This window comes from Python bivittatus, unplaced genomic scaffold (assembly GCF_059951505.1).
Source record: "Python bivittatus isolate LINGU-HERP-01145 unplaced genomic scaffold, Pbiv_v1 ctg000190_np1212, whole genome shotgun sequence".
NCBI lineage: Eukaryota > Metazoa > Chordata > Lepidosauria > Squamata > Pythonidae > Python > Python bivittatus.
In genome coordinates this window covers 21,750,452-21,772,626 of record NW_028277042.1, presented here as the reverse complement: position 1 = coordinate 21,772,626, position 22,175 = coordinate 21,750,452, and the positions used below count along the sequence as shown (strand labels likewise).

General features: G+C 59.3%; 4 protein-coding genes across 5 annotated transcripts in view; 2 read left to right on the top strand and 2 right to left on the bottom strand.

The window, feature by feature from the left end:
• The window catches only part of LOC103048280 (B-cadherin-like), a 25,890-nt gene extending 20,863 nt beyond the window's left edge, over positions 1-5,027 (bottom strand). The window contains exon 1 of one of the 2 annotated variants that reach the window (XM_088136257.1): positions 4,563-5,027. The gene's annotated coding sequence lies outside the window, so the exon portion shown is untranslated. Of the gene's footprint in view, positions 1-3,388; positions 4,362-4,562 lie in introns of those variants that run through there. The other variant, XM_088136256.1, reaches the window with a different exon arrangement.
• LOC103060195 (cadherin-1-like) overlaps positions 1-6,414 on the top strand; it is an 8,999-nt gene extending 2,585 nt beyond the window's left edge. The window contains exons 2-9 of the mRNA XM_088136287.1: positions 1,310-1,453; positions 1,782-1,937; positions 2,062-2,206; positions 2,554-2,729; positions 4,349-4,432; positions 5,025-5,167; positions 5,249-5,387; positions 6,152-6,414. Of these exons, the coding sequence (XP_087992413.1) occupies positions 1,310-1,453; positions 1,782-1,937; positions 2,062-2,206; positions 2,554-2,729; positions 4,349-4,432; positions 5,025-5,167; positions 5,249-5,387; positions 6,152-6,241 (1,077 nt within the window). The 3' untranslated portion in view covers positions 6,242-6,414. The remainder of the gene's footprint in view (positions 1-1,309; positions 1,454-1,781; positions 1,938-2,061; positions 2,207-2,553; positions 2,730-4,348; positions 4,433-5,024; positions 5,168-5,248; positions 5,388-6,151) is intronic.
• DRC4 (dynein regulatory complex subunit 4) lies at positions 6,412-13,669 on the bottom strand. Its single transcript, XM_088136278.1, has 11 exons — positions 12,738-13,669; positions 12,368-12,487; positions 12,061-12,258; positions 11,608-11,814; positions 11,398-11,452; positions 10,680-10,885; positions 10,011-10,178; positions 9,463-9,549; positions 8,876-9,085; positions 7,256-7,321; positions 6,412-6,791 (listed from the first exon to the last, which is right to left on the bottom strand). The coding sequence occupies exons 1-11, from the start codon at positions 13,062-13,064 to the stop codon at positions 6,642-6,644; spliced, it is 1,794 nt and encodes a 597-aa protein (XP_087992404.1). The 5' UTR covers positions 13,065-13,669; the 3' UTR covers positions 6,412-6,641.
• Positions 13,645-22,175, top strand: DBNDD1 (dysbindin domain containing 1). The gene is made up of 4 exons (XM_088136298.1): positions 13,645-13,930; positions 19,020-19,172; positions 20,083-20,223; positions 22,021-22,175. The coding sequence occupies exons 1-4, from the start codon at positions 13,900-13,902 to the stop codon at positions 22,173-22,175; spliced, it is 480 nt and encodes a 159-aa protein (XP_087992424.1). The 5' UTR covers positions 13,645-13,899.

Genomic DNA, 22,175 nt, shown 5'->3' with positions numbered 1-22,175 from the left:
GGGTACAGGGGGGGTAAGGTAAGAAAAACAACTTTTGGCGCACTTAGGCTCAGTCTTAGCAATGCTTTGGAACTGTACACTTATTCTCAATAAATGAACTTTCTTTTGAATCAATATTGGTTGCAAGGAAAGTTACTGGATTTGGGATCAGCAGGTGGCAGCTCATTACACAGTGGAGCATAATCCTGATGTGAAAGAGGGGTGTGTGTGTGTGTACAGAGAGAAATATAAATGTAACCTTGAGCCCAAAAGATTGCCCATGAGTTGAATGAGATCCTTGCTGCAAAAGGGCCCATTCTCCCCCACTTTCACCAAGCAGCCTTTCTGACATGAAGTCTGGATTCCATGATGGATAACCTTCCATTGAGGAAAGAGGCTTGCCAGAAGCAGGTGGAACAGGGCGTTTTGTTGCATTCCTCCATGTGAACCCACGCACTTTTCTGTAATCCCATCCCCTTCCTCACTCCATTCTGCCTGTCTTGGGCTGCAGCCTCCCTCCCACCTTCTGCCCACCATCAGCCAAGTCCATCCTGCTCCTTCTCTGGCTCGCTTAGGAATAAGTCCTGATCAACTAGATGGTTTACTTTATGAACACATTCAAGTTAAATACACAGTGTTTTGAGTTAAATACGCAATGGTTTGAGTCCGTTACACAATACTACTTATACAGTATTACCCAACAATACTGTTCGGGCTTACATACAAATTCAACTTAAGGACAGACCTTGGGAACGGAACTCAAACTGGGGACTACCTGTATAAGTGGAAGATAAAGACTTAAGTGGATGCATAGAAAAAAGCAGAAATTCTTCCTAAAAACAAATAACTGGAAGAAGAGGGAGAGGCAAGGAGAATAAAGATTGTTCACGGCAGCAGTTGCACAGATCCCTGAGAAGAGCTCCCCAGAGAGCACCCTGGCAATTCCAGCTGTGAGAGTCCCAGGAGGGCTGTGAGAGGCCAACCCTTTGTGGAAAGGGATCTGCTCCACTCTTCTCTCGGGAGTTTATTAGGAAAGTTGCTCGGTGCTGTTTCTACTTGAAGTCAAAAGACTGGTAACAGAAAACTGGAGGCTAGCAAAGGAGAACCTCAAGGGGGTGAGGCTGCCCCCATCTTAGCTTTAGACCTGGGGCATGCAGCTTTGGGGCAAGATCTCCCTGCATGGCCAAGACTGTCTCTGGGGGGCAAGGAATCACCTGGGGGCAGCCTCTTTCTCTGCTTTCCCCTGAATCCCTCAGTCCTCAAGGAGGGAGCATAAACAACCAGCGTCTTCCTTCCCTGCGGAACCAGAGACACGGCTCTCTATTCACAGGAGACTGGTCGGTCTGCCCAGGCGGAGGTGCTGACTTTCCCACGATCTGGGCCTGGCCTGAGGCGGCAAAAGAGAGACTGGGTCATCCCCCCAATTCTTTGCTCTGAGAATGAGAGGGGCCCTTTCCCCAAGAACTTGGTGCAGGTAAGGACTTTGCTCCGTGGCAGCTCTGTTAGGTTAATCGGTTTTGCCTCCAGAGTTGTAACGACTTACAAATGCAGGAATCCAAAAATTCCAGCTTGTGACGGTGCTGCGTAGACATTTTGTCTAAGCCCCTTGGGATCTCACTTCAGCCAAGCTTTGGTGCCCGCCTTCTGCATCGGGCCGGGCGGCATGGCTGCCGCGGTCTGCTCTGCTCCTGGGCTCCCTGGGACCTGCCCCAGTTCCCTGTTTGGCATTCGGGGGTGGAGAGGGGCAGAGCGCGGTCGTCCCGTCCCCGTCACTGACGTTTCCATCCCGTCTCCCCAATCAGATCAAATCCACCAAGGAAAAAGAGACCACTGTCTTCTACAGCATCACAGGACAGGGGGCCGACAGCCCTCCGATCGGCACCTTCACCATCGAGAGGGAAACTGGCTGGCTGAAGGTGACTCGCCCGCTGGACAGAGAGAACATTCCCAGCTACCAGGTGAGTCTCCATTGCCTTCTCCTTCTGGGACCCCTTTCTCCTCCTTCCGCTGAAGGCCTCCAGGGGTGGGACCGGTCTTCCGCAGTTTCCCAGGGAATGGCCCTGGTCTGCTCCCACTCTGCAGCTCGTCTGCCACGCAGTCGCAGCAAATGGCCAAGAAGTGGAGATGCCAATGACTCTGGTGATCAACATCCTGGACCAGAACGACAACAGGCCCAAGTTTATCCAGCAAGTCTTCCGGGGATCTGTCCCAGAAGCAGCCCAGCCAGGTGTGTACCTGTGTGCACATGTGTGAGACAGACCTACCTGGGGCAGGGTAAATGGTCAGCTACAGCAAAGGGTTTGTGGGCTTTCTTCTACTGAGAATGCATCTCATTTCTGGACTCTTGGCGAGTCTGCAAGGGCTCTGTCGCCACACGCCTGAGGGACTTCCTCCTCTTTAGCTGGGGTGTGAGGTTCTACAAATCTGGCAGCTGCAGCCCAGCAGAATCACGGAGTTTGTGACCTGCTTCCGAGGCCAGATGACCTTTTCCAACTGCCCGGGGCAGCTTCTGTTCCCTGGCCGGGCTGGAACAATGCGCTGCGTGTAGAACAGGGCCTTGCTGTGCTTGTCCAGGTACCGTTGTGATGCAGGTGTCAGCCACGGACCAAGATGATGCCGTGAACAGCCTCAACGGGGTTGTGTCTTACTCCATCCTCAGCCAGGAGCCCCCAGAGCCGCTCAGAGATATGTTCGCCATCGATTCGAAAACAGGCTTCATCTCGCTGAGCAAAGCCAGCCTGGACAGAGAGGTGAGGGAGGGGCTGGGGGCTAACTGGGGGGCACTTGGGGGTGTGGGATGTACGGAATTGAGATCATCAGGCATCCTCTTAAAGACAAACAGCTATGAAACTCCAGGGGAAGCCTAGAACAGCTCATTGCTTTAAAGGTTTTGAGTGACCTGATCAGAGGTACGTGGTGGCTCTATTTCAACACCTGCAGATATGTATATTTATTTACAGTATTTGTATACTGTCAGCAAGCACACGTGAAGCCCATTACCCAAAAGCAAATCTAACTCACCCTGGCGTGCCAGTAAGGAGCATCAACACAAAGCCAAGCCAAAGTGCTCCCTGAAAAATCTGTGGAAGAACTCAGTATTTACTGCCTTCCTAAGAATAGCAAGGAACAGGTCATCTGCATCTCTGGACGCGCTCTTTCTCCTCTCCTCTGATCTCACATTGAGGAAAACGTGCAACATCCCAGCTCAAGACAAATTCTAGACAGCGTAGCGCTCCGTGTGCCCCAGCTGGCGCTCGCGCTCCTTGCCGTGCGCTTAACAAACGAAGAGGAAAGCATTTAGACTGCCGCGTGCGGAACAGGGACGCCTCCGCCCAGTTTCTCAAACTTAGATTCCAAGTTTACAGTCACACGGAAAAGAGAGGCAAAGTAGTTTTCGTTGGTGTCTTACCCATCAGCCGGCGAGGGAGGAGCCAATACCCTTCAAGGGGGGCTGCTCAGGCCAGGCGTGTCCGCTGTGGAGCCCCTGGGTGAGCCCCTGCGCCCTGTGCGCTCGGGTGACCCCAAAGCACGCTTCTTGCTTACGTCACAGCCGACGTGACTCTGTGATGCTCATTCGCTGTCTGAGATGTTAACAGTTTGCTCCTAATCACCTGGAATCGCCCTCATGATGGGATTTAGTTTGGCTTCCAGGTGAACTTCTAATCCTAAACGTCACAACCAAGATCACTAGCTCATTTGTGTGTTTCGGTACCTTCTGGAGAATGCCCTCACGCCACAGAAGCCAAGGCAGTGCCCGCAGTGGCACTGATGGTGCTCACCTGCCGGCACCCAGCCTGCTTCCATGAAGCACTCGAGCGCATTGCAGTGCTCAGGTCTAGGGGTGAAAGGCCGTCGCCAGGGCCAGTGTTCTTGGAGGACCAGCCGCCCCCCCACAGTCGTCAAGAGCAATCACTGGGGCAGGCGAGACCCCAGACGGCTCCAACAAGCAGCACCTCCCTCTGGCTGCGACTCGATCTCAGCTCCTCTCCTCCCGTCCAGCCCCCTCATGCCCGCCTCCAGCCTGGCCCGATGCCACCGGCAGGCCAGCACACAGGGCTTCTTGGCTGCCCCTCTGGCCCCCTCTGCTCGCGCCTCAGCCAGAGCTGGTCGGTGGCTGGGAAGGACACGTCCCCCTCGCCCTCTGCTCCCCTCTCTGGCTTTTCTCAGGAGCTACAACTTTGCGTAGGCAAGAAGGCATCTCCATTTCCCCAGCCATCAGGGTCAACTTTTGTGCCACGCTGCCCTTGCCAGCTGTTGGACTCACAGCAGCACTGTCGCAATCCCAAAGGCCCGCGGGTGCAAGGAGATGCCCCTTTTTAGCCTTATGGGGCTCTGCTGCCCCCTCCCCAATGAAATTATTCCTTTCCAGAAAGTCCCCCGGTACACTCTGACCCTGCAGGCGTCGGATCTCGAGGGGGCTGGCCTTTCCGCCACCGCCACCGCAGTGATTCAGGTAACTCTCCAGAACCCTCCGGCAGCGGCCGCTTTGCCTCCTCTTCCTTTCTTTGGGACCGGGTCTGCCCGGTGCTGCCCTTCACCCCCCGCCGCCCGGAAAGCTGCTCCCATCAAGGAGATAGTCTTACCAAGCGCTCCTTGCCAGTAACAGCCGGGCCTGGCAGGGTTAATTCTTCCTGCTGAGTCACGGCTGGCCCCCTGCCAGGCCGCCTCGGCAAGGGGCCGGATCGGGCTGGATCGGAACGGCCAAAATGGACTGGCTGCCAGAGGGTGGGGCGCGACCCCAGGAAAATCTGGTAAGAAACCCCCTGGGAGGGAAGGGTCAGTCTCTCCTGGGCAGCCTGGCAGGCAGAAAGGGGAGACTTTCTGGCAGCCGCGGGGGGGGGGGTGGCGCCGCTCCCGGCAGGCTGGGCAGCCCCGCAGAAGCCCAGCCCCTGGGCGTCCTCCCTCGCAGGGGCGGCAGAGGCACCGGCAAGCAAGGCTTCCCGTGGCGGGGAGCGGGCTGCGAGGGGTGGCTGCAGCTCGGAAAACCAGGTCGCTTTGGGGGGGGGGGGTTCCCTTTTCCTCTCCGGCTCTCCGCTTGGACCCAGGTTGCCGGCTCCAGCGAGGACCACCACACTTCCCTGAGCGTCCACGCGCTGAACGTGCTCACTGGCCTTCCTGCCACCGGCCTGGCTGTCTGCCTCTCTCAGCTCGGAGATCCCAGCCAGACGTGGATGGAGCTAATGACCAGGTGGGGAGGAAGGGGGAGCCCCCCCCCCCGTTTAGCCAGCCGGGACCGCAGCAGCATCCCCCAGCTCTCTTTTGATTGCAGCACGACCAGCACTGACGGGCGCATGGACAAGACTGAGCTGGCCTCCATGCAGCTGAAGCCTGGCACCTACAAGCTGCACTTTGCCACAGGGGAGTACTGGCAGCAACAGGGCCTCACCAGCTTCTATCCTTACGTGGAAGTAAGTCGGCTCCTCAGCTGCGAGCGAGCGAGCAAGCGCTCCCTCGATGTGGCTTGCAGGCTCCCATGGGCATTCGGTCTGAGGCGTTTTCGCCCTTTCAAGGGGCATCCCCCCCAGAGCCAGAAAAGGGGATCCATCCTGAGAGGGATCTGACCTCAGAAATATCCCCCTGCCCACACTCTCCAGCGCTGGGAAGAGGCAGAAAGAGCAAGGTCGGGGGGCGGTAGATTGACCCCCGTCCCAGCAGGCCCTCCAGCTATGCCGTCACCAGCCCTGGCGAAGAGAACCTCCTCCCCATGGAAGGAAACCTTGACGTGGAGAGGGACGGAGGAGGAGAAGCACGTGCTGCTCTTCTCTCCCTTCCACCTGCTGGCAACAGCAGGGACGCGGGGCTCCTTCAAGCCTGTTTCTACATGAGGAGCCTGCTCGGATCGGCTGCTGTTGCCGCAAGGCCCAACCCACCTTTCTGAGGGAACCCCTGCACGAACTGGCACGCAGACACACCAGTACAGTTCAGCGCCCTGTTGAGGAGAGGGAATCTGGAGTCCTTCTGTAGGCAGAGGAACATGCAGGGGGGTAAACAGGTCCTGCTGTACTTGGGCCCCCAACCGTCAAAAAATGGAAGGGCCACAGACAGTGGAGCTGTGGGCCTTTGGCCTTCTGCAGGTGTTTTCTCCCACTGCATTCGAGAAGATCCCCCTCCCCAGGCCAAGAGGCCCACCAACCCTTCACCCTTCCCAAAATCTTTGGCTTGTTTGTTGCAGGTCGTCTTCACAATCCCAGCGGCGGAACGAAAGCTGCACATCCCCTTGCTGCTCAGCCCCTATTCCTACGTCACCTACCGAGGGAACTAGTGGAAGAGCCAGGTGCTTCCCTCCAAGAGGGCTGTCTGGAGAGTCTTTGGGATCCTGGGTGCCCAGACGGGGCAGCACCCAAGACCAGCTGTGGTGCCAGCTCAGGGTACAGGCTTGGCTGCAAGCGGCTTTCTCCGAGGAAGCACAAGACCAATAAAAAGATCTACTTTGCAGGCCTGCTGTGAGGGTGAATCAAAGACTGCTGTACATAAGCCATGGGTTTGACACTTACAAAAAGCCCCCTTAAGACCTCTTTAATACAAAAGGAATGCAGGCTGGCCCAGTCTCTTCGTAGCAGGCTGCGTCCTCCACTGACCCAAAAAAGCTGCAGGAGGCTTGGCTTGGCTTGGCTGCGGGGCTCAAGCAAATCATCTTCTGAAGCGGGTTTCGACAGGCTGTGCTACGTGGGGGTTGAGACAAATCCTGCAGGGCCCTGGCCAAGCGTGTGTCCAAGCATGGAGGTCTCCAGAGGTTTGAAGCCCAAATTGTCCAAGGGAATCCCAAAGGCAGTGAGTTTTGCCTCATATGTCCGCAACAAATCATTGTGTGCCTGTGAGGGGAGAGGTGGGCTGTGAGGCCAAGCGGTGGGTGGGCGGGGGACAGTGGGGGAATTTCCCCTGCTGCTGGATGGCTCAGGAGGCCTCCCCGTTTGGGATCCTGCCCCCTCGCACAGCCAAGAGGACCACTGCAGGTGATGGGCTGCTTTGCTTAGAAGGCTGCGAAGCAGAAAGGGGAGCTCAGGCAACTGTTCTCTTTGTCCCCTGGTGTAACAGCTGGAAAGGCTGCAGTCCAACAGGTCCAGAGGGGGCCTCCCGGGGGGATGGGTTCTGAATACCACAGGGCTCCATGGATGCTACAAGCAGAAACGGCTTCCCCGACAAAGGATCACTGAAAGCCCCACACCTTTGATGCAGGAGCGATGGGATTTATTTTTCCCCTCAGGGTCCAAAGAGACCTTCCATTTGCTCTCACCTCAAGCGCTCCAGCGTGGCTCTTTCCACTTACGGCTCTTACCTTGCACACCCTGGCCAACTCGTACTGCAGATCTTTGATGGCACTGTTTTTGGAATCCAGCACATCCTGCAAAGGAAGAGCACCGTGCCCGTTAAAACCCCATTCAAGGGACCTGGCTCAAAAGCGGCTCTCCAGTGCCCAGGGTGTCTTGTGGTACTGCCAACTGGGGTGGGTCCCTGACCATCCTGTCAGGAACAGCTGAAGACCCCGTTTGTCTCTTCCCCACTTACCCCCGGACTTCCCTACCTCTGAAATCTCACTAGAAACACCAGGCTGCTTTCAAGCTTTCCTCTGCAGCCACAAGGACTGAAAACCACAATTACTTTTATGTTAAAGAAACTGCAGGTAACCGAGGGGGTTAAGTATTGCACCAAACACCCAACTTCTTTCTGGCAAATAAGTTCTAGAAGAGAAAGAGGAACCCTGCAGATGCCCCTGACTCTGTCCTTTGAAGGAGAACAAGGCTCTCTGGTGCTTTGGAAGTCAGAATAAGGCTGACTTGCCCCCCAGAAATGGAATGCAACTCTGGGCTACAAGATCATTTCTGGTGGTTTTCGTGCAGGATCTAGTCCCAGCATCAGAAAAGGACAATGGCTGGGAGGTCTCTGCAGAGGTGCCTCCTGCATGAGCAGCAGCTGAATGCAGGAATGTGAAGAGCTTGACAGCAAAAGCAGCTGGTGGAAGGAGGTGCGGGTCCTGGGGAAGGATCTGCCGAGTTGCATCTCTAGTTACTGGCGCCAACTGGGCTTCGAATGTGTAAGTTGCTCACCCCATTCCCAGACAGGCCAAGTTGCTGGAGACGCTGATTTCCACCCCTCCAGCCAGCCCAGAGATTGGCCAGGAGAGGAGGATAAGGGGGGAGAAGACCTTTGGGATCCCGACAAGAAAGAGCCATGGTGCTCTTGGTGGCTGTGATCCGTCCTTGAAGGGAGGGGGCAGAACAGGGTCTGCCCTCGCATCCTAATGGGGACTACCCGCCAGGCCATCTTCTGCTGTCAGCCAGGGCTTGCTTACAGTCCAGGAAACATTCCTCTGTGCCAGGGCCATAAGAAGATGCCCAATCAACTTTACATGGCTCTTGCTAGGCTTCCACGAGAGCAGCCGGCCTTTCGGGCTGGGAAGCAGCGCATATGAAGGAATCTGACTTCTAGCACTGGAAGTATCAGAAAAGCCCAAAAGATCTGCCCCATTATATTCTCCTCCCTGAGGGAGAGCAAAGGAGTACAGCAAAGCCTCTGCTCTACCACATCACTAGCCGAAGACCCCCACGTGGTTGAGTTTTCAAAGGAAAGCGCGGGCGCTGCCTCAGGGACTCCCAGGTGGCTCTGCCGCTTTGTGACGATGCAGCCTCGGCTCAGCCAGACCCCCTCCCGTGCCGTTTCTTGGAAAAGGCGAATGGCTCAGGGGGAAACCAAAGTACATTTCTTCTAGGAAGCCCCTTCTGCCCTCCTGTTTGCCCCTGGGGACCACTCAGCAGCAAGGCAGGGTCCAGTCCCAAAGAGCCTTGCTCGCTGCTGCAACAGGGAGGAATTGTCCCATTTTTCACCATCCAAGATAGACAGAATCTGAAGAGCAAAGCGCTAACACGGCAGGCAGGTGAGGTTGGGGGGGGTCCGCTACCTCCAGCTTGTGGGTGACCACAGAGAGCGCGCCAGGATCGAGGTTGGAGGCAGCCAACACCTCGTTCAGCTGCACTTCCTTCTTCTCCAGAAGGCCGGCGAGGCCTATCAGCTTCCGCTCCAGCAGCAGGTTCCTGAAGCCAGTTTTCTGCTGTACTTCGTTAATGGCTTTGGTGAACTTCTGGTACAGGTCATTGCGCTCGTCCTGCACCTATGGAGGCAGTCCGCAAGGCAACCTCCCTCACGAGTCGGCAGCAGAGAGCATTAAGCGCATCCCAGCATCAGACTGTGTGCCCAGGATTAAGGGTGCCCAGCACCCAGACCTCCAGGGAGGTAGAAAAATGTCAGGAAAGAAACAGCTGCTCGGGAGCAGAGCCCTTCTGCATGCAAGATGTCTAGGTTCAGCCCTCAACATCTGCCTAAAACCCCAGAGCACAGGCACACTGGGCTCTCTCCCAGTGGGGTGGAGTTCCTTTGGCTATTTGCAGAAGCAGGCCTGGCTTTTCATTCTCCCCCTTCAACGTCCAGGACCCTCTTCCACCCATACCAGGATCAACCACTGAGTAATGGTTGGCCCTCGACCCTCACCTTGATGAATCTTTGCTGCAGCACTTCGTGCTCCCACTGAAGATCCTTCAGTTCTTTCTCAGTGACTTTCAGTCGGGCCTGAATGCTCTGGAGGGGAAAGGGGGCTCAGAACAGCCACAAGACGTTTGTGGAATAGCAGGAGCGAAGAATGCACGTGTGGCACTTCTCAGAGAGAGTGCAAAAGAGGAATGTTAGAATGGGAAGGGAGGGCTCCAAGATTTTCGTACACCCCTCAATCTTCTTTCTGTGAATATCAACGCTCTGCTGAATCTGCTACATGCCACAAAAGACCCTGAACTATGAAGTCCTCAAGCAGGTCTATAATCTACTGGTAGCCCATGAGCTCAGGGAGCTTCAGGGAGTCTGCAGAAAGTGGCAGAAAAGGGAGAAAATACCCACCTTTCACTTTTTTCTCCCTACAACACTCTGAAGCCATTTTCAAGAGGGCCACATTAGCATTAACTGCATTACACCAACTCCGCTACACATCGTTACCCTAAAGCTAGCCTGAATGCCTGGTCCCCATCCCAAACGTAGGCGTGACTTACTGCCAACATGGCCTTGTCCTTCTCATAGTGAGTCAGCTTCCTCTGCAGCTCAGAGACTTCATCCCGGGATCGTTGCAGCGGCTCCGTCAACCTTTTATTCTGCAGCAGCACTTCACCCATTTCCTTCTCCAGGTGATCTTCTTTCTTCTTCATTTCCTCCATCTGCTCCTGTATTCCAGAGAATTTGAGGCGGGGGGCGTCTCAGACCTGCAAGGCCAGCTGCCACCACTTCCCCTCTCTCCAACCATTCCTTTTCCATTCAGATAAAAGACCCACACGCAAACACGTAAGGACCAAGCCGTGACACAACGGCAGGACAACTCAAACGCTTGCATGTTCTTCTGTCTGTTTGCTTAGTCCTAATATGACCCTACTGTGGATTTTTATTTTACTTCCTGAACCAAAGAGTACCGCTATTTTTCATGCTTGCAATTAATATCAGAGACAATAAGCTCCTAAAAAAAACCTTCAGATAAGCTTCTGTTCCAGGCCAAAAAAGGAATATGAAGCTCCCCATTACAGCAGGGGCTGGCCCACATTGGAAGGCGTGAATATTCCCATCAGACCACCCAAACGGGGAAAAGCCAACCCACGCCCACATTTGGGTCCGGCTGCTCAGGCCTTCAGCAACCTGGTGATGCCAGGAGAGAAGACTGCTTTGTGGTTTACCTTGAGAGTGTTGATCAGCGCCAAGTTGTTGAGCGTGACATCGTTGTAGTAGTTCTTAATGTCACTGAAGGCCTTCTCGTGATTCTTCATCAGCGTGTTGATCTGACCGTTCTTCCTCTCTTCGATCTCGTGGATTTCCGTCTTCCTGCGCAAGTCGAGTTCGTCACGCAGCACTCGCATCTTCTTCTCGTACTTGGCCTCAATCTCTGCAGGAGGAGCCCCCAGGGCAGGCTGAGTGCTCCCCCAGGCCAGCAACTATGCCAGTCTCTATCCTCAGCCAGTGGCTCTGGAGGAGATGGGGCAGGTATTCACTAGGCCCCAACAAGGCTCTAGCCTGAAGACCCACCCAAAGGCACAGGAAAATCTCACACCCCATAAAGCAGCAGATCATTTTTGTAACTCTTATCGTGCAGCACAGGAGCGTGCAACTCATTCACAGACCGATATGGGTGATGGAACCTGAACACACACGCCCTCCTTACCCAGCTCCCCTCCCCTCCTACTCTGGTCACAAAACAGCACGAAGGACACACAGGAAAACAGCCTGACTCCACAGTTACAAACATTCACACTGCCCACGGTGAAGCAGTGCTCACATACTCTTGGATTTGTCTAAGAAATGAGACTGTGGCTGCTGAGCTGTGCTGAAGAGAGGCCGCTGAGCGTGGTGGAGGTGGGCTTCTGCACTCCGGGTTACGTACCGAGTCCCGGGACTGACCTTTCACTTGTCTCTCAAAGTCATTGCGTAGGTGTGTCAGGTCCTCTTGCTGCTTCTGTTAAGACAGCAATGCTGCTTAGGGACGGGTCCCGCAGAGGCAGACGCTGCTCTGCCGAATGCCGAAGCAGAGACAAGGTTGGTTTGCTCACGGGTGGGGGGGTGGGGCGCCCCCTCCCCAAAGCAGAGCAGCCAAGCCCACATCGCGCTTACCAGTCGAAGGTTCTTCACCACCATTTCGTTGGCCAGCTCCTGCTCCTTCAGCTCCACCTTCAGGGTGCGCATGTCTTTGCGCAGGTCCATTTCCTGAGAGCGGTGCTCCTTCTGCGCCAGCTTCATGGCCACGGTGCCCTCCGCCTTCAGTTCGGTGAGGCTGTTCTGATGCTCGTAGAGCAGGTGCTTCACCTTCTGCTTGTACACCTGAGGTAACGAGCCGAGACGCTGGCCGGCCTGCCTGCGAGGCGGGCGAGACCCCAGACGGCTCCGACAAGCAGCACCTCCATCCGGCTGCGACCCGATCTCAGCTCCTCTCCTGCCATCCAGCCCGCTCGTGCCCGCCTGCAGCTTGGCCCGTTGCCAGCGGCAGGCCGGCTTCCTGGCTGCCCCCCGACCCGCTCAGCCAGAGCGGGGGCCCACCGGGGGGCGGCGCGGCGCGGCGCGGCTCACCTTGATCTCCACCTGGTGGCGCTCCTCGGCCTCCTCCATCTCCCGGTCCTTGTTGCGCAGCTCCGCCTTCTTCTCGTCCAGCTGCCGCCGCGTGATCTCCCAGAAGGTGTGGATCTTGTCCCGCTCCAGCTGGAAGTAGTTGCGCTCCTCCCGCTCGCGGTCCAGCTCCTCCCGCACGCGCGCCATGTGCTCCTCCAGCTGCAAGAGTCCGAGGCGGCCGGGCGCTGGCGGGGCTGCCCGCGGGCGGCCGGGACCCCCCGCCCCCCCCGCCGGGGACCGGGGCCGGCGGCCCGCGCCGGCGACCCACCTGCTCCTTGCTCATGCCCTCGGGGGGCAGCGCGTCCACCACCGCCGGGCCCTTCGCGCCCTTGCCCTTCTTGCCGCCGCCGCCGCCGCCGGCCTTCTTCTCCCCCTTCTTTTTGGGCGCCTGGACGACGGGGGAGGGGGAGGGGAGGACAGCTGCGGTGGGTCCCCCCGCCGCCCGCGAGGGGGGGATCCGCGCTGCCCCCGCCCGGGCTCGCGCCCGGCCAGCACCCCAGCGCAGCCAGGCGGGCCCGCTGCGGGAGGGGAGGGCAGCCGCCGCCCCCCGGCCGGGAGAGGGCCCCCAGGCCTCGGGCCGGGCGATCCCGCCCGCCCCGGCCCGCCCGAGGCACCCCCGCGAGCGGAGCGGCCCTCACCATGGCGCGGCCGGACAGAGACGCTCGGCCGCCGCGTCTCCGGGCAACCGCCGCCCAAGCCTCGCGAGAGGGGCGGGACCGCGCTCCGCCCCTGGCGACCGCCCTGGCAACGGGGTGGGGCCGCCGTCGCGCGCTCGCCCGCGGGCTCGGAGGGCGGGTACCGGGCCGGCCCCGCGGGGCGCCCTGCCCCGCCCAGCCCAGCCCCGGGCGGCTCCCTGGGGGCCCCGGGACGGACGGACGGACGGAGGGGGCTCCGCGCCGGGAAGGCCCGCAAAGCAGGGTCAGCCCCACAGCTGCGCTCAGCCGGAGGAGGGCACCCCTGTCCATGCGCAGAGTGCCACCTTGGCTGACCCCGAGCTTCGAGCAGCCCCGCTCCCCCTCGGCCCGCGCCCGCCAGGGATCCGGCTCGGGCACGGCGAGCCCGGGGGCGGCGGCGCGGAGCGGTTGTCACCGGAACCGGGCACCAGGCCGGGCCGGCGGCCGACGGGAGGGGCGAAGCAGGGCGGAGGAACGCCCGCGGCTCAGCCGGCGGGGATCTCGAAAGGCCGCCGGCGGTCCCACAACAGGACGAGCGGGGAAGGGGCGGCGGCGGCGGGGATCGCGCGCGGCCAGCCCCGCCGCTCGGCCCCCGCCCTCCGGAGCCGGCGCTGCTGCTGCTGCTGCTGCTGCTGCTGCTGCTGCGCTTCGCTGCGAGGCCAGAGGCGGGGGGGTCACGCCCCTCTGCCTCAGGCACGCAGGTACTCCCTGAGCCCGGCGCTTCGCTTGTGCGCAGAGGAGCCCTCGCCCTCCCCCTGGTCTGCCGAGCTCCGACGCCCGGCCGCCCGCTCGTTTCGCCATGGGCCGGCTGAAGCCACGGGTGGGCTGCGTGCCAGCCCGCGGCTGGCCCCGCCCGGAGTCTCCTCCCCTCGGCTTGCGCTGCTCGGCGGCGGCGGCGGCGGCGGCCCTCCTCTGTCCTCTAAGGCGGCGGCAGCGGCGACTGCAGCTGCTGCTGCTGCTGCTGCTGCTGCTGCGGGGCGCCCTCCCCCGCGCCGGGCCCGCTCCTCCCCGCCGGCGATGTGCGCTCGGGCGGCTGCTCCTGCTGCTGCGCCTGCTGCAGTGGCCACGGCGGCGCGGAGGGAGGCGGCGGCGGCGGCTCAGCGAGCGTCTGGTGCAGCCGGGACGGATGGAGACGCCAGGAGGGGCCGCCCCCCCGGGTGAGTGGCTCGGCCGGCCGGCTCGGGGGGCGAGGGGCGCCCCCGACTCGGCCGGCGGGCGCGGACGAGCGGCCGTTGCTGGAAGGGGCTGGCCAGATGGGGAGCCCCGGGGCCCGCGGGGTCGGCCCGGCGCTGCGGCGAGGGAGTCGGCTCGTCCGTTGGCCGCGCCGGGCGCCTGGGAGGTTCCCGGTCTGGGGGACGGGCGTAATGGGACCGGAGGACGGGGCCCTCCCCTCCCCGACCAGAAGCGGGATTCTCTCCAGAAAGGCGCCGCCTGCCAACTTTGGACGCCCCTTCCCACTTTTTCACTTGCGCGGCTGAAGTGCTGAAAGCTAAGCGGCTCCAAAGAGCCGGGAGGGTCTGGCAGACAACTCTCTCCCCCCGCCCCCCCCGTCCTTAGGGCTCCCCCATTGAAGAGGGGATAGTCCTTTAGGCGCCGGAGGCAGGAACGCCCCGGAGCTCGTGGCCCCTTTTAAGCCAAGAGGGGACGGAGTTTCCGCGGGACGGCAGGCAGAACAGATCGCGGCCTCCCTGGGGAATGCCTGGAGCACGCAGTGGGGTGTGACTGGAATGCTGTCGGACTCGCGTCGCACGTGTGAATGTGCGTGCATTTCGGGTCGGTGCCTGCTGCAGCTCACAAAAGCTTCTGGGGCTTTGATTGTATCGCGGGCTCTCATGTCAAGAGGTTAAGACGTCCGGGTGCCACGATCCGGGAGGGGTCTGTGAGTCTGCCGACCCTCCCTGGCCTCTGCCTCGGATCTGGGATCTTCGCGGCTCCAGTCTGAAGTCGGGAAGGTGGTGGGCTTCTGGCTGTGTGCGCCCAGGAAGGGGGGTGGGGAGCGGCAGCCCAGCGGGAGGCCCTGTGCAGCTGCTCTCCCTTTCCAGGGTTCCTCTCTAACTCCTTGTCTGATCAGGACCTGCCCCCCACTCCTACGGCTCACCCTTCCCGTGGGGTGGATGTGCCCCGTGCCTTTGAGCATGGACCAGGTTAGTTCCCATCTTGACCCAACGGGGCAAAAGCAACCTCCTCCAAATGCCAACCGGGGAGGCAGTGGCTGGACAGGGTGGAAGAGCTCTGAGGACTTTCTGCATTGGATCAATGGCTCTGCAAGTCCCCTCCCCAGAATTCAGCACACCCCCCGCCTCATTTATGGTTCTGGGGAAGAGCTGCCAGCATGGCAAATTCAGTTTGTGGTGATTCGGACCTCAGCAGACCCTGCCAGGTCCGCCCCCTTCCCCCCCCCCCCCACTGTGCCAACCTGCAGCTTGCTGGGCTGGGGTCCTGTAACGTGAGTCAGCAGCAGCAGCCTTGTTGCTGATGGGAGAATAACGCTCCCAAGACTCTTCCGAGCCCCCCTTCGACTGCAGGGCGGCTGCTGGAGCAGAGAGAGGCAGGGTGGGCGGGAATCGGGTGCTGGAGGAGGGAAGGCAGCAGCCCCGGGGCCAGAGTGAAGGGAACAGCCTGCTCGGTGCCCCTGGGAGGATGGGGCTGCTGAGGCAGGTGGAAGCTCAAAGGGGGCCAGAGGGTTGGACAGGAAGCCCAGCTGAGGCAGTTCTGCCAGCCCAGAGCAACCCACAAACCCAGGAGCTGCTCCACCTCAGGCTTTACGGCATCCCCTGAACCGCCCGGCCACTCCAGTTTCACCCCCTGTATCTCTGATGCTGGCTTCTCCAGGGCCATGACCACGCAGCTTATCCTGCTGTCTTCCCCGCTGCAAAATTGTCGCCACCCATAAGAAACAGAGGAGATCAAAGAAAGGTCAGTGTCTCATTATTCTGGGAGCTTCTCTAGCCGTCCCAGTAAGAATTAGCTCCCTCTAAGCCAAGGCTTGCTCCTTCAGTGGGTAAAGGACCCGTTGTTGGTTGTTCACGCAAGCTTGCTCGAGGGAGAGGCCCTCCAGCCAGAAAAGGGAGCCGTAAGTGCAAAAACAGAGCAACGGAATCAGCTGCAGAGAAGCCGCAGCCAGGCTCAGAACTGGAAAAGAAAGCCATCCACGAGGAGGAGTCCTTTAAGGGAGCAGTTTGGACCGTGGAGTGCTGCGACCTGCTGCAGGGCTGGCTGAAACGCAGGCCCAGTTCCCTGTCCTTGGGCTGGCAAAGAAGGCGGGCAGCCGGCTGGTGCCGCTTACAGTGCCCAGGGCTTGAGCTGAGTCCTCCATCCCACAAGGCCCTTGAGCCAAGCTCCATCTCTCCAGCCCCCCAAAAGCACATCGCTCCGGAGCGCCCAAGAGACGGGCTCGATCCCGGCCCAGAGGAGTGGAGCAGGATGTGGCCTTGGCGTGGGGGATGGCCCAGCTAAAGGATTTTGCACGGTATAGGTACAGCCTTCCCGTGCACAAAATCCGCCCTGCTGCGAAACAAGAATAGCCACACAAGTGTGGCAGACTGTTGTGGGAGGGAGGGATACAGCCATATGCTCCTGCCTTAACTGAACATGCTGGGCAAATTGTGTCTGGCCAAGCGCTGGAGGCGGGTGAATGGAGAGGCAGCCCTGGGGGAGGATGGCATCTATGGGGACCCTCTGTGCCAGCGGGGTCTTGGGTGTCCTGCTGAAATGGCCACCACCAGAACATCAAGCTATCGTTCGAGCCTTCCCAGCATTCTCTTCCCCATCGGTTGTGGACATGCAACTTGTGGGAAGCGGGCAGGCACACACCGCTTGCAGGGGGTCCTCGCTGACAGAGCGCATCTGGGGGCCTCCACGGGGCTTCCCAGAAGCAGCCTGAGCGAGCAGCCGAGGCGAAGACGGGTTCTCAGGCCCCAGGAGGAAAGGCCCTTGTCGGATGAAAAGGCACAGGAGAGCCCCTTCCAAGCGGGAGATGCTTCCAAGTTCAACCCCTTTTTCAAGCCTGTAGTGCTGACCTCAGCCTACTGAGAAGTGGAAGTGCCCTGCTATATTCGTGCCTCGCCTGCTTTGCGATTTTCCCACACTAGGCTTGTTAAAAAAAACTGGCCATGAATAATTCACGGCTTTGCGCTCTGGATGCTGTTTTCCTCCCTTCTGCCTGGCTCCCCCTTCCTCCCTCCCTCCCTCCCCTCCCTGGTACATAAAGCTGGGATGTTACCCAGCAATCTGGAGCAGGGTTCTGCCCTCACCCACCCCCGGCTGGGCCTGGGAGCCAAATGAGGTGGTGTGGCACAAGCACTGAAGGAAATCTGTGCCATTAGGAAAGGCAAGCCCAGGTGCAGAGGGGCTTCTGGCGTGGCTTGGGGCTCTTGGTAACCATTCCTCCACTCAGCTTCCAGATTTAAATCCTTCTCCTGAAACTGTTCCTGCAGGTGTTCAGCCGGCTGCCTGCGATCTGGGCCCCTTCAGGTGCCAGCACTCAATGGTCGTTCTCAGCCGTGGCGGTGCTGGGGGGGGAACTGGCGTCTGCCTGCCTGGAGGGCACCAGTCGCCTAAGCCTCTTGGTCAGGGGACGTGGCTTATTTTCGGCTCTCGAGGCTTGCGCCAGACGCCAGTCCTCTCGGCTAGCCCCGTTCCGGTAGGGGGCTGCTCTCAAGTGGATTTGCCTCCCAAGGTGCCCCAGACCTTTGGGGGAGCAATAAATCACCCAGTTCTTTGGGATGGTCTCAAGCTTCTGCAGACAAGCAACTTGGGCATCTGAGCAGGCAGTAAATCTCCCGGCAAGGACAGCGACCTTTAGGTCCTGCATTTGGGAAGGGCTGTGGGTCAGAGCTCTCACTTGCCTCACACGCATGTGCAGCGATCCCATCTACTTGCATTCAGGCACACGTATGTTCTCATCCCCTCCCTCCCTTCCCTTTTCTGCCTGCTGAGGAAGAGGAGTTTAAGCTTCCGCTTCCTGCTGTGAGATCCTGCTGTGCCTCCACTTCCCTGCTAACCGATGGAAAAGGCTGTGGGCAGAACAGCTTGGCTCACCCTCCTGGCAGACAAAATGATCTGGTGATCCAGACGCGATTATGCCAGAGAAGAGGGTGCATAAGGAGACCCGTGCTTGCAAGGCCCCTTCCTGAACGCAGCTGGGGCAGAACCTCTGCACGACGGTGAGCCCAGGGCCCTTAAGCGTCTTCCCTGTCCGGGCGCGTGGATATGTTCCTTCCCCAGGCTGAAAGGGACCTTGCGCAGAGACTCTCCTGCTGCCCCCCATCACGCGCTGAAGCAGACACTGTTGGAAACTAAATGCTGGCAGGCAGGCAGGCAGGCAGGCATCATCAGCAAGGCAGCTGCTGACAGATGCTACAGCATTCTCAGGCACTTCCAGATCAATGGGGCCTTGGCATACTTGCTCCCAGGGGCCACCCCACTGTCAAAGGGAGGAAGAGGGTATCTGAGGCACACCTGGCACATGGCCAGGGCTGCGGCCCCAGTTGCCTCTCCCTCCTCGGATAGATCAGCCTTTGTGGTGCCTGCCACCTGCTCCGAAACAAGCCGGCCTTTTGTCTCTGCAGGCGCGGAGGCTGGTGCTGGAGCCGCGTCTTAGGCTCCTGGTACCCAACAGCTGTTGCTCATCCAGTTCTGCACCTTGCCTGTCTGCGAGGGCTCTCTCTTAGTTACCGGGTGTCGAGCGGCCTGCACACACAGCCAGCGGTTGGAAAGTGGTCCCTTCAAAGGGGGGCAGAGGTTAAGCAAGCAGGAATCACCAAAGAGAAGCCAGCCATCGGGCAGAGCAGCCCTGGCGGTGCCCCCAAGGCACCCTTTGCCAACAGGGACGTCCCTGATGCTACTGGGGAGGGGGAGGGGCCTTGCCCTCCCCCCACTCTTAGCATTTTTGCAGGGGCTCTGCTCGATCCCCTGACCATGGCACTGGGAGCTTCCTTCCGTAAGCCCTGCTGGCGTCCCCTTTGGCAGGCAAGAGGCCATCTTTGGGTTTGAGTGGTTGTGCCGCTGGGGCAGCCTCAGGCCCACCTTCAAGTACCCAGCAGGAGGGGCTGTGCAGGAGACTCCGACCTCCCCTTTTTAAAATGTCATTTGTCACCAAATGTGCGTGGCTGCCCATCTACCCAAAGGGCTCTGGTTTTACCCTTCCCGGGTAAACCGGGAGGCAGCTGTGAGGCTGAGCAGGCCGGGACCCTCAGCTGTCACCCCACAACAACCCCTTCCTCAATGCCCATTTTGTCATTTCAGAGCTGACCCAAGAAGCCCTGAAACTGGAGGGGCTGGCCCCCATTACCCTCTCCATGCACGGACTGGTAGAAGAGCCCCGCAGCTCTCCGGCTGAGGAGGAAGGAGGGGTCCCAGTCCCCACTTCAGGGCTGCTGCAGGTTGCAGAGCGCCGGCGTAAGTAGAGAACCAGCCCTAGGCGGGCTCAGCAAACCTGGAAACAAGGAAGCCCCAAGAGAAAGTGTAAAGCTCCAAATCCCACCTGTGAAAACCCCCTGTCCACTCACCCCACGGTCCCCTGCCATCAAGGCTCTGCCTGTCCCTGCATTAGCAGGGGAAAGGAGGCGATTCCTTGTACCGAGTCAGTCCCTGGTCTTGGTTCTGCTGTCCAAATGGAGACCGGGGTTGCCCCAAAGGACAAATATCTGCATGCAGCGTGTGGGGAGGAGCGGGGAGAGAGAGCCAGCCTGGGGGGGTCCCTGGTTGAAGGATTCAGACAGCCAGGATGGGGCAGCGGTGAAGGTGCTGGACGTGCAGCCGGGGCCCGGGGATCTAGTCCGCCCTCCGCCACTGACACGGCTCCCTGGGTGACTTTGGGCCAGTCGCGCGCTCTGAGCAAAAACTGCCTCGCGGGGCAGAAACAGCACCCTGAGCTGCTCTCACAAAAGGCAGGATGTAAATTGACTAAACACGTTAATCAATAAAATCTCTGCCGCTAGGAGGGCAGCCCCCCAAGGCAACAGTGCGGGAGGATGAAAATACGGGCCTCCCACCTTTTTAATGTTTCCAAGCAGGCCTCTTTCTCCAGCGTCTGACCCTCTGAGGTCCCTGGACTAAAGGCAGCAGCATATCATCCCCCGAAGTTAATTGCACCAGCGCCAGAATGTTTAAACACCCTTCCTGCGAATGTATGTCCAATTAATGTTCACAGCGTGAATCGGCAGAAGGCCCCCAAAAGGAGGGGGGAACGAGGAGAAAGGTGACAAGCCACCTCCAGTGAAGAGCTTCCCCCAGAAGGAGGGGGCCACCCTTGAAAGCCCCCCTCTTCTGGCCCCTCCCCAGCTTCTCTCCCCGCATCTCTTCCCAGAACCCCTGAGCAGCGTCTCCTCTCTCGAGGTGCACTTCGACCTGCTGGACCTCACGGAGCTGACGGACATGTCTGACCAAGAGCTGGCCGAGGTATTTGCTGACTCCGATGAGGAAAACGTAGCCCGTGAGCCACCTACGGGTAAGTTGCCCCTCCCACAGTCTCCAAGGGGGGCGCTTAATTGACGGCCCGGGCATTCAGCGCCAAGCACCGCCCTCTGGCTGTGCATGATGGCTGGAGCACGGCCGCTTCTTGCCTTGCTTTTTGGGGTGCCCCCGCTGCCTTCGGCTCTGCGAGCCCATTCGACCCGGCAGCAATCGGAAGGGGCAGCCCTTGGAACAGAGGAACGGGCTCTGCCACTCTCCCCTCTGACCGCAATCTCGGGTCACACAACGCTGAAGAACGCAGCCAGAAGCAGCAGTTCTCCACAGCCCCGGCAGATCCAGGGCTGACTGAGGAGACCCCAGTCCAGAGGGGATGCTGAATTTCCCCACGGCTCCCTGGAACGCTGCCCCGCTCGGGCCACCTTAGAGACTCCTTCCTTCCTTCCTTCCTTCCTTCCTTCCTTCCTTCCTTCCTTCCTTCCTTCCTTCCTTCCTTCCTTCCTTCCTTCCTTCCTTCCTTCCTTCCTTCCTTCCTTCCTCCCTCCCTCCCTCCCTCCCTCCCTCCCTCCCTCCCTCCCTCCCTCCCTCCCTCCCTCCCTCCCTCCCTCCCTCCCTCTTTCAGACTGGGGGAATCACAGGATGCTGCATTCCCCCCCCAGCCGTCTTCCTGGTCAGCATTTGGAGAGGGACATGTGGAAATTAGCCCCAGCAGAAGGATGGGGTAGGCTCGTGGGAGGTGTTGTGCACAATAGGCTTGGCAGTCCTGAAGGGCAAACTGATTCACAACCCCAATGGATACTATTTGGTAGCCAGGCAGCCATTATTATTGTTATTATCATCGGGTATCTAATTCCAAGAGCATCTATTATTATTGTTACTGTCACTTCCATGCATCTAATCACAGTGGGCGCGGGCAGGGAGGTCAATTTCAGGGCCAAGAGGGAAATCCTCCCCCCACAGGGTGCATCAGCCAGAGGGGTCTGCATGATCTGCAGGGCCGTTGGCTCAGCTCGCCTGGCCAGGGCGGAAAGGTCACCTAGCCAATCGGTCCCATTAGACGGCAGCAAGGTCTGTGTGGCAGTCAACACTGCATGATACCTGCTTAATTGGGCGTGCACATTGTCTCTCTCTCTTGCGCACGTGTGTGCGTGCGCACACACACAAGTATCCAAGCTGCATCATAAATTCCACAGCCTCCAAAGAGGACCCGCTGACTTCAGAGTGACAAAGCTCAAGAACAGCTGGACTGGGCTGGGGCCAGCTGTTGGGTGCTCAACAGCTGTCTCAACAGCCGTGCGTCCATCCGGTGTCCATCCACCCCCACCTTGCTCCCTTTTCTGCCACCCCCCCTCAAGATGGTGATGATGAGATGATGTGCTGCTGCTGCTGCACGTAACATCTTGCTGGGGGGGAGTGGCGACAGCTGCTGCTGCTGCTGCTGCTGCTTCCCAGGAACAGAGAGATGCAAAGCCACCTCCCTGTATGAGGATGACCTCCCTACTTGGAATCAGCAATGGAGGGAGGGAGGTGGAAAAGCTGGTGTGGAGGGGGGCTTCCTGTGGACCAGAAGCTCAGAATCTGGGGGTGTGTGAAAGAAGTAGAGCTTCACTCCCTCCCCCATTCAAGGGGGACTCTGTACCCTTCGCTCCCCACGCACAGATGAGCCTTGCAGGACTCAACAGAGGGTGCTGAGTGGGGAGTTCCGGGTTCCCCAGCTAGAGCTGCTGGGCAGCCTTGGTTCAACGACCATGGCAGGTGGAGGGGCCATTGTTCCGGCCCACGGGCCGAAGGGGACCCCCTCCCTCCCTCTCCTCTCCCCTCTCTTTCTGCGCAGGCCTGCATCCCCACCCGACCCCCCGAGCCGGCTACCTCCGCTCCCCCTCCTGGACAAGGACGAAAGCCGAACCAGGGCACGAGAAGAAGCACCTCAGCGATTCCGAGCTCCAAGCGGACGCTTTCCTGGCTGCAGAAAAGCCAAAGGACGAGTGA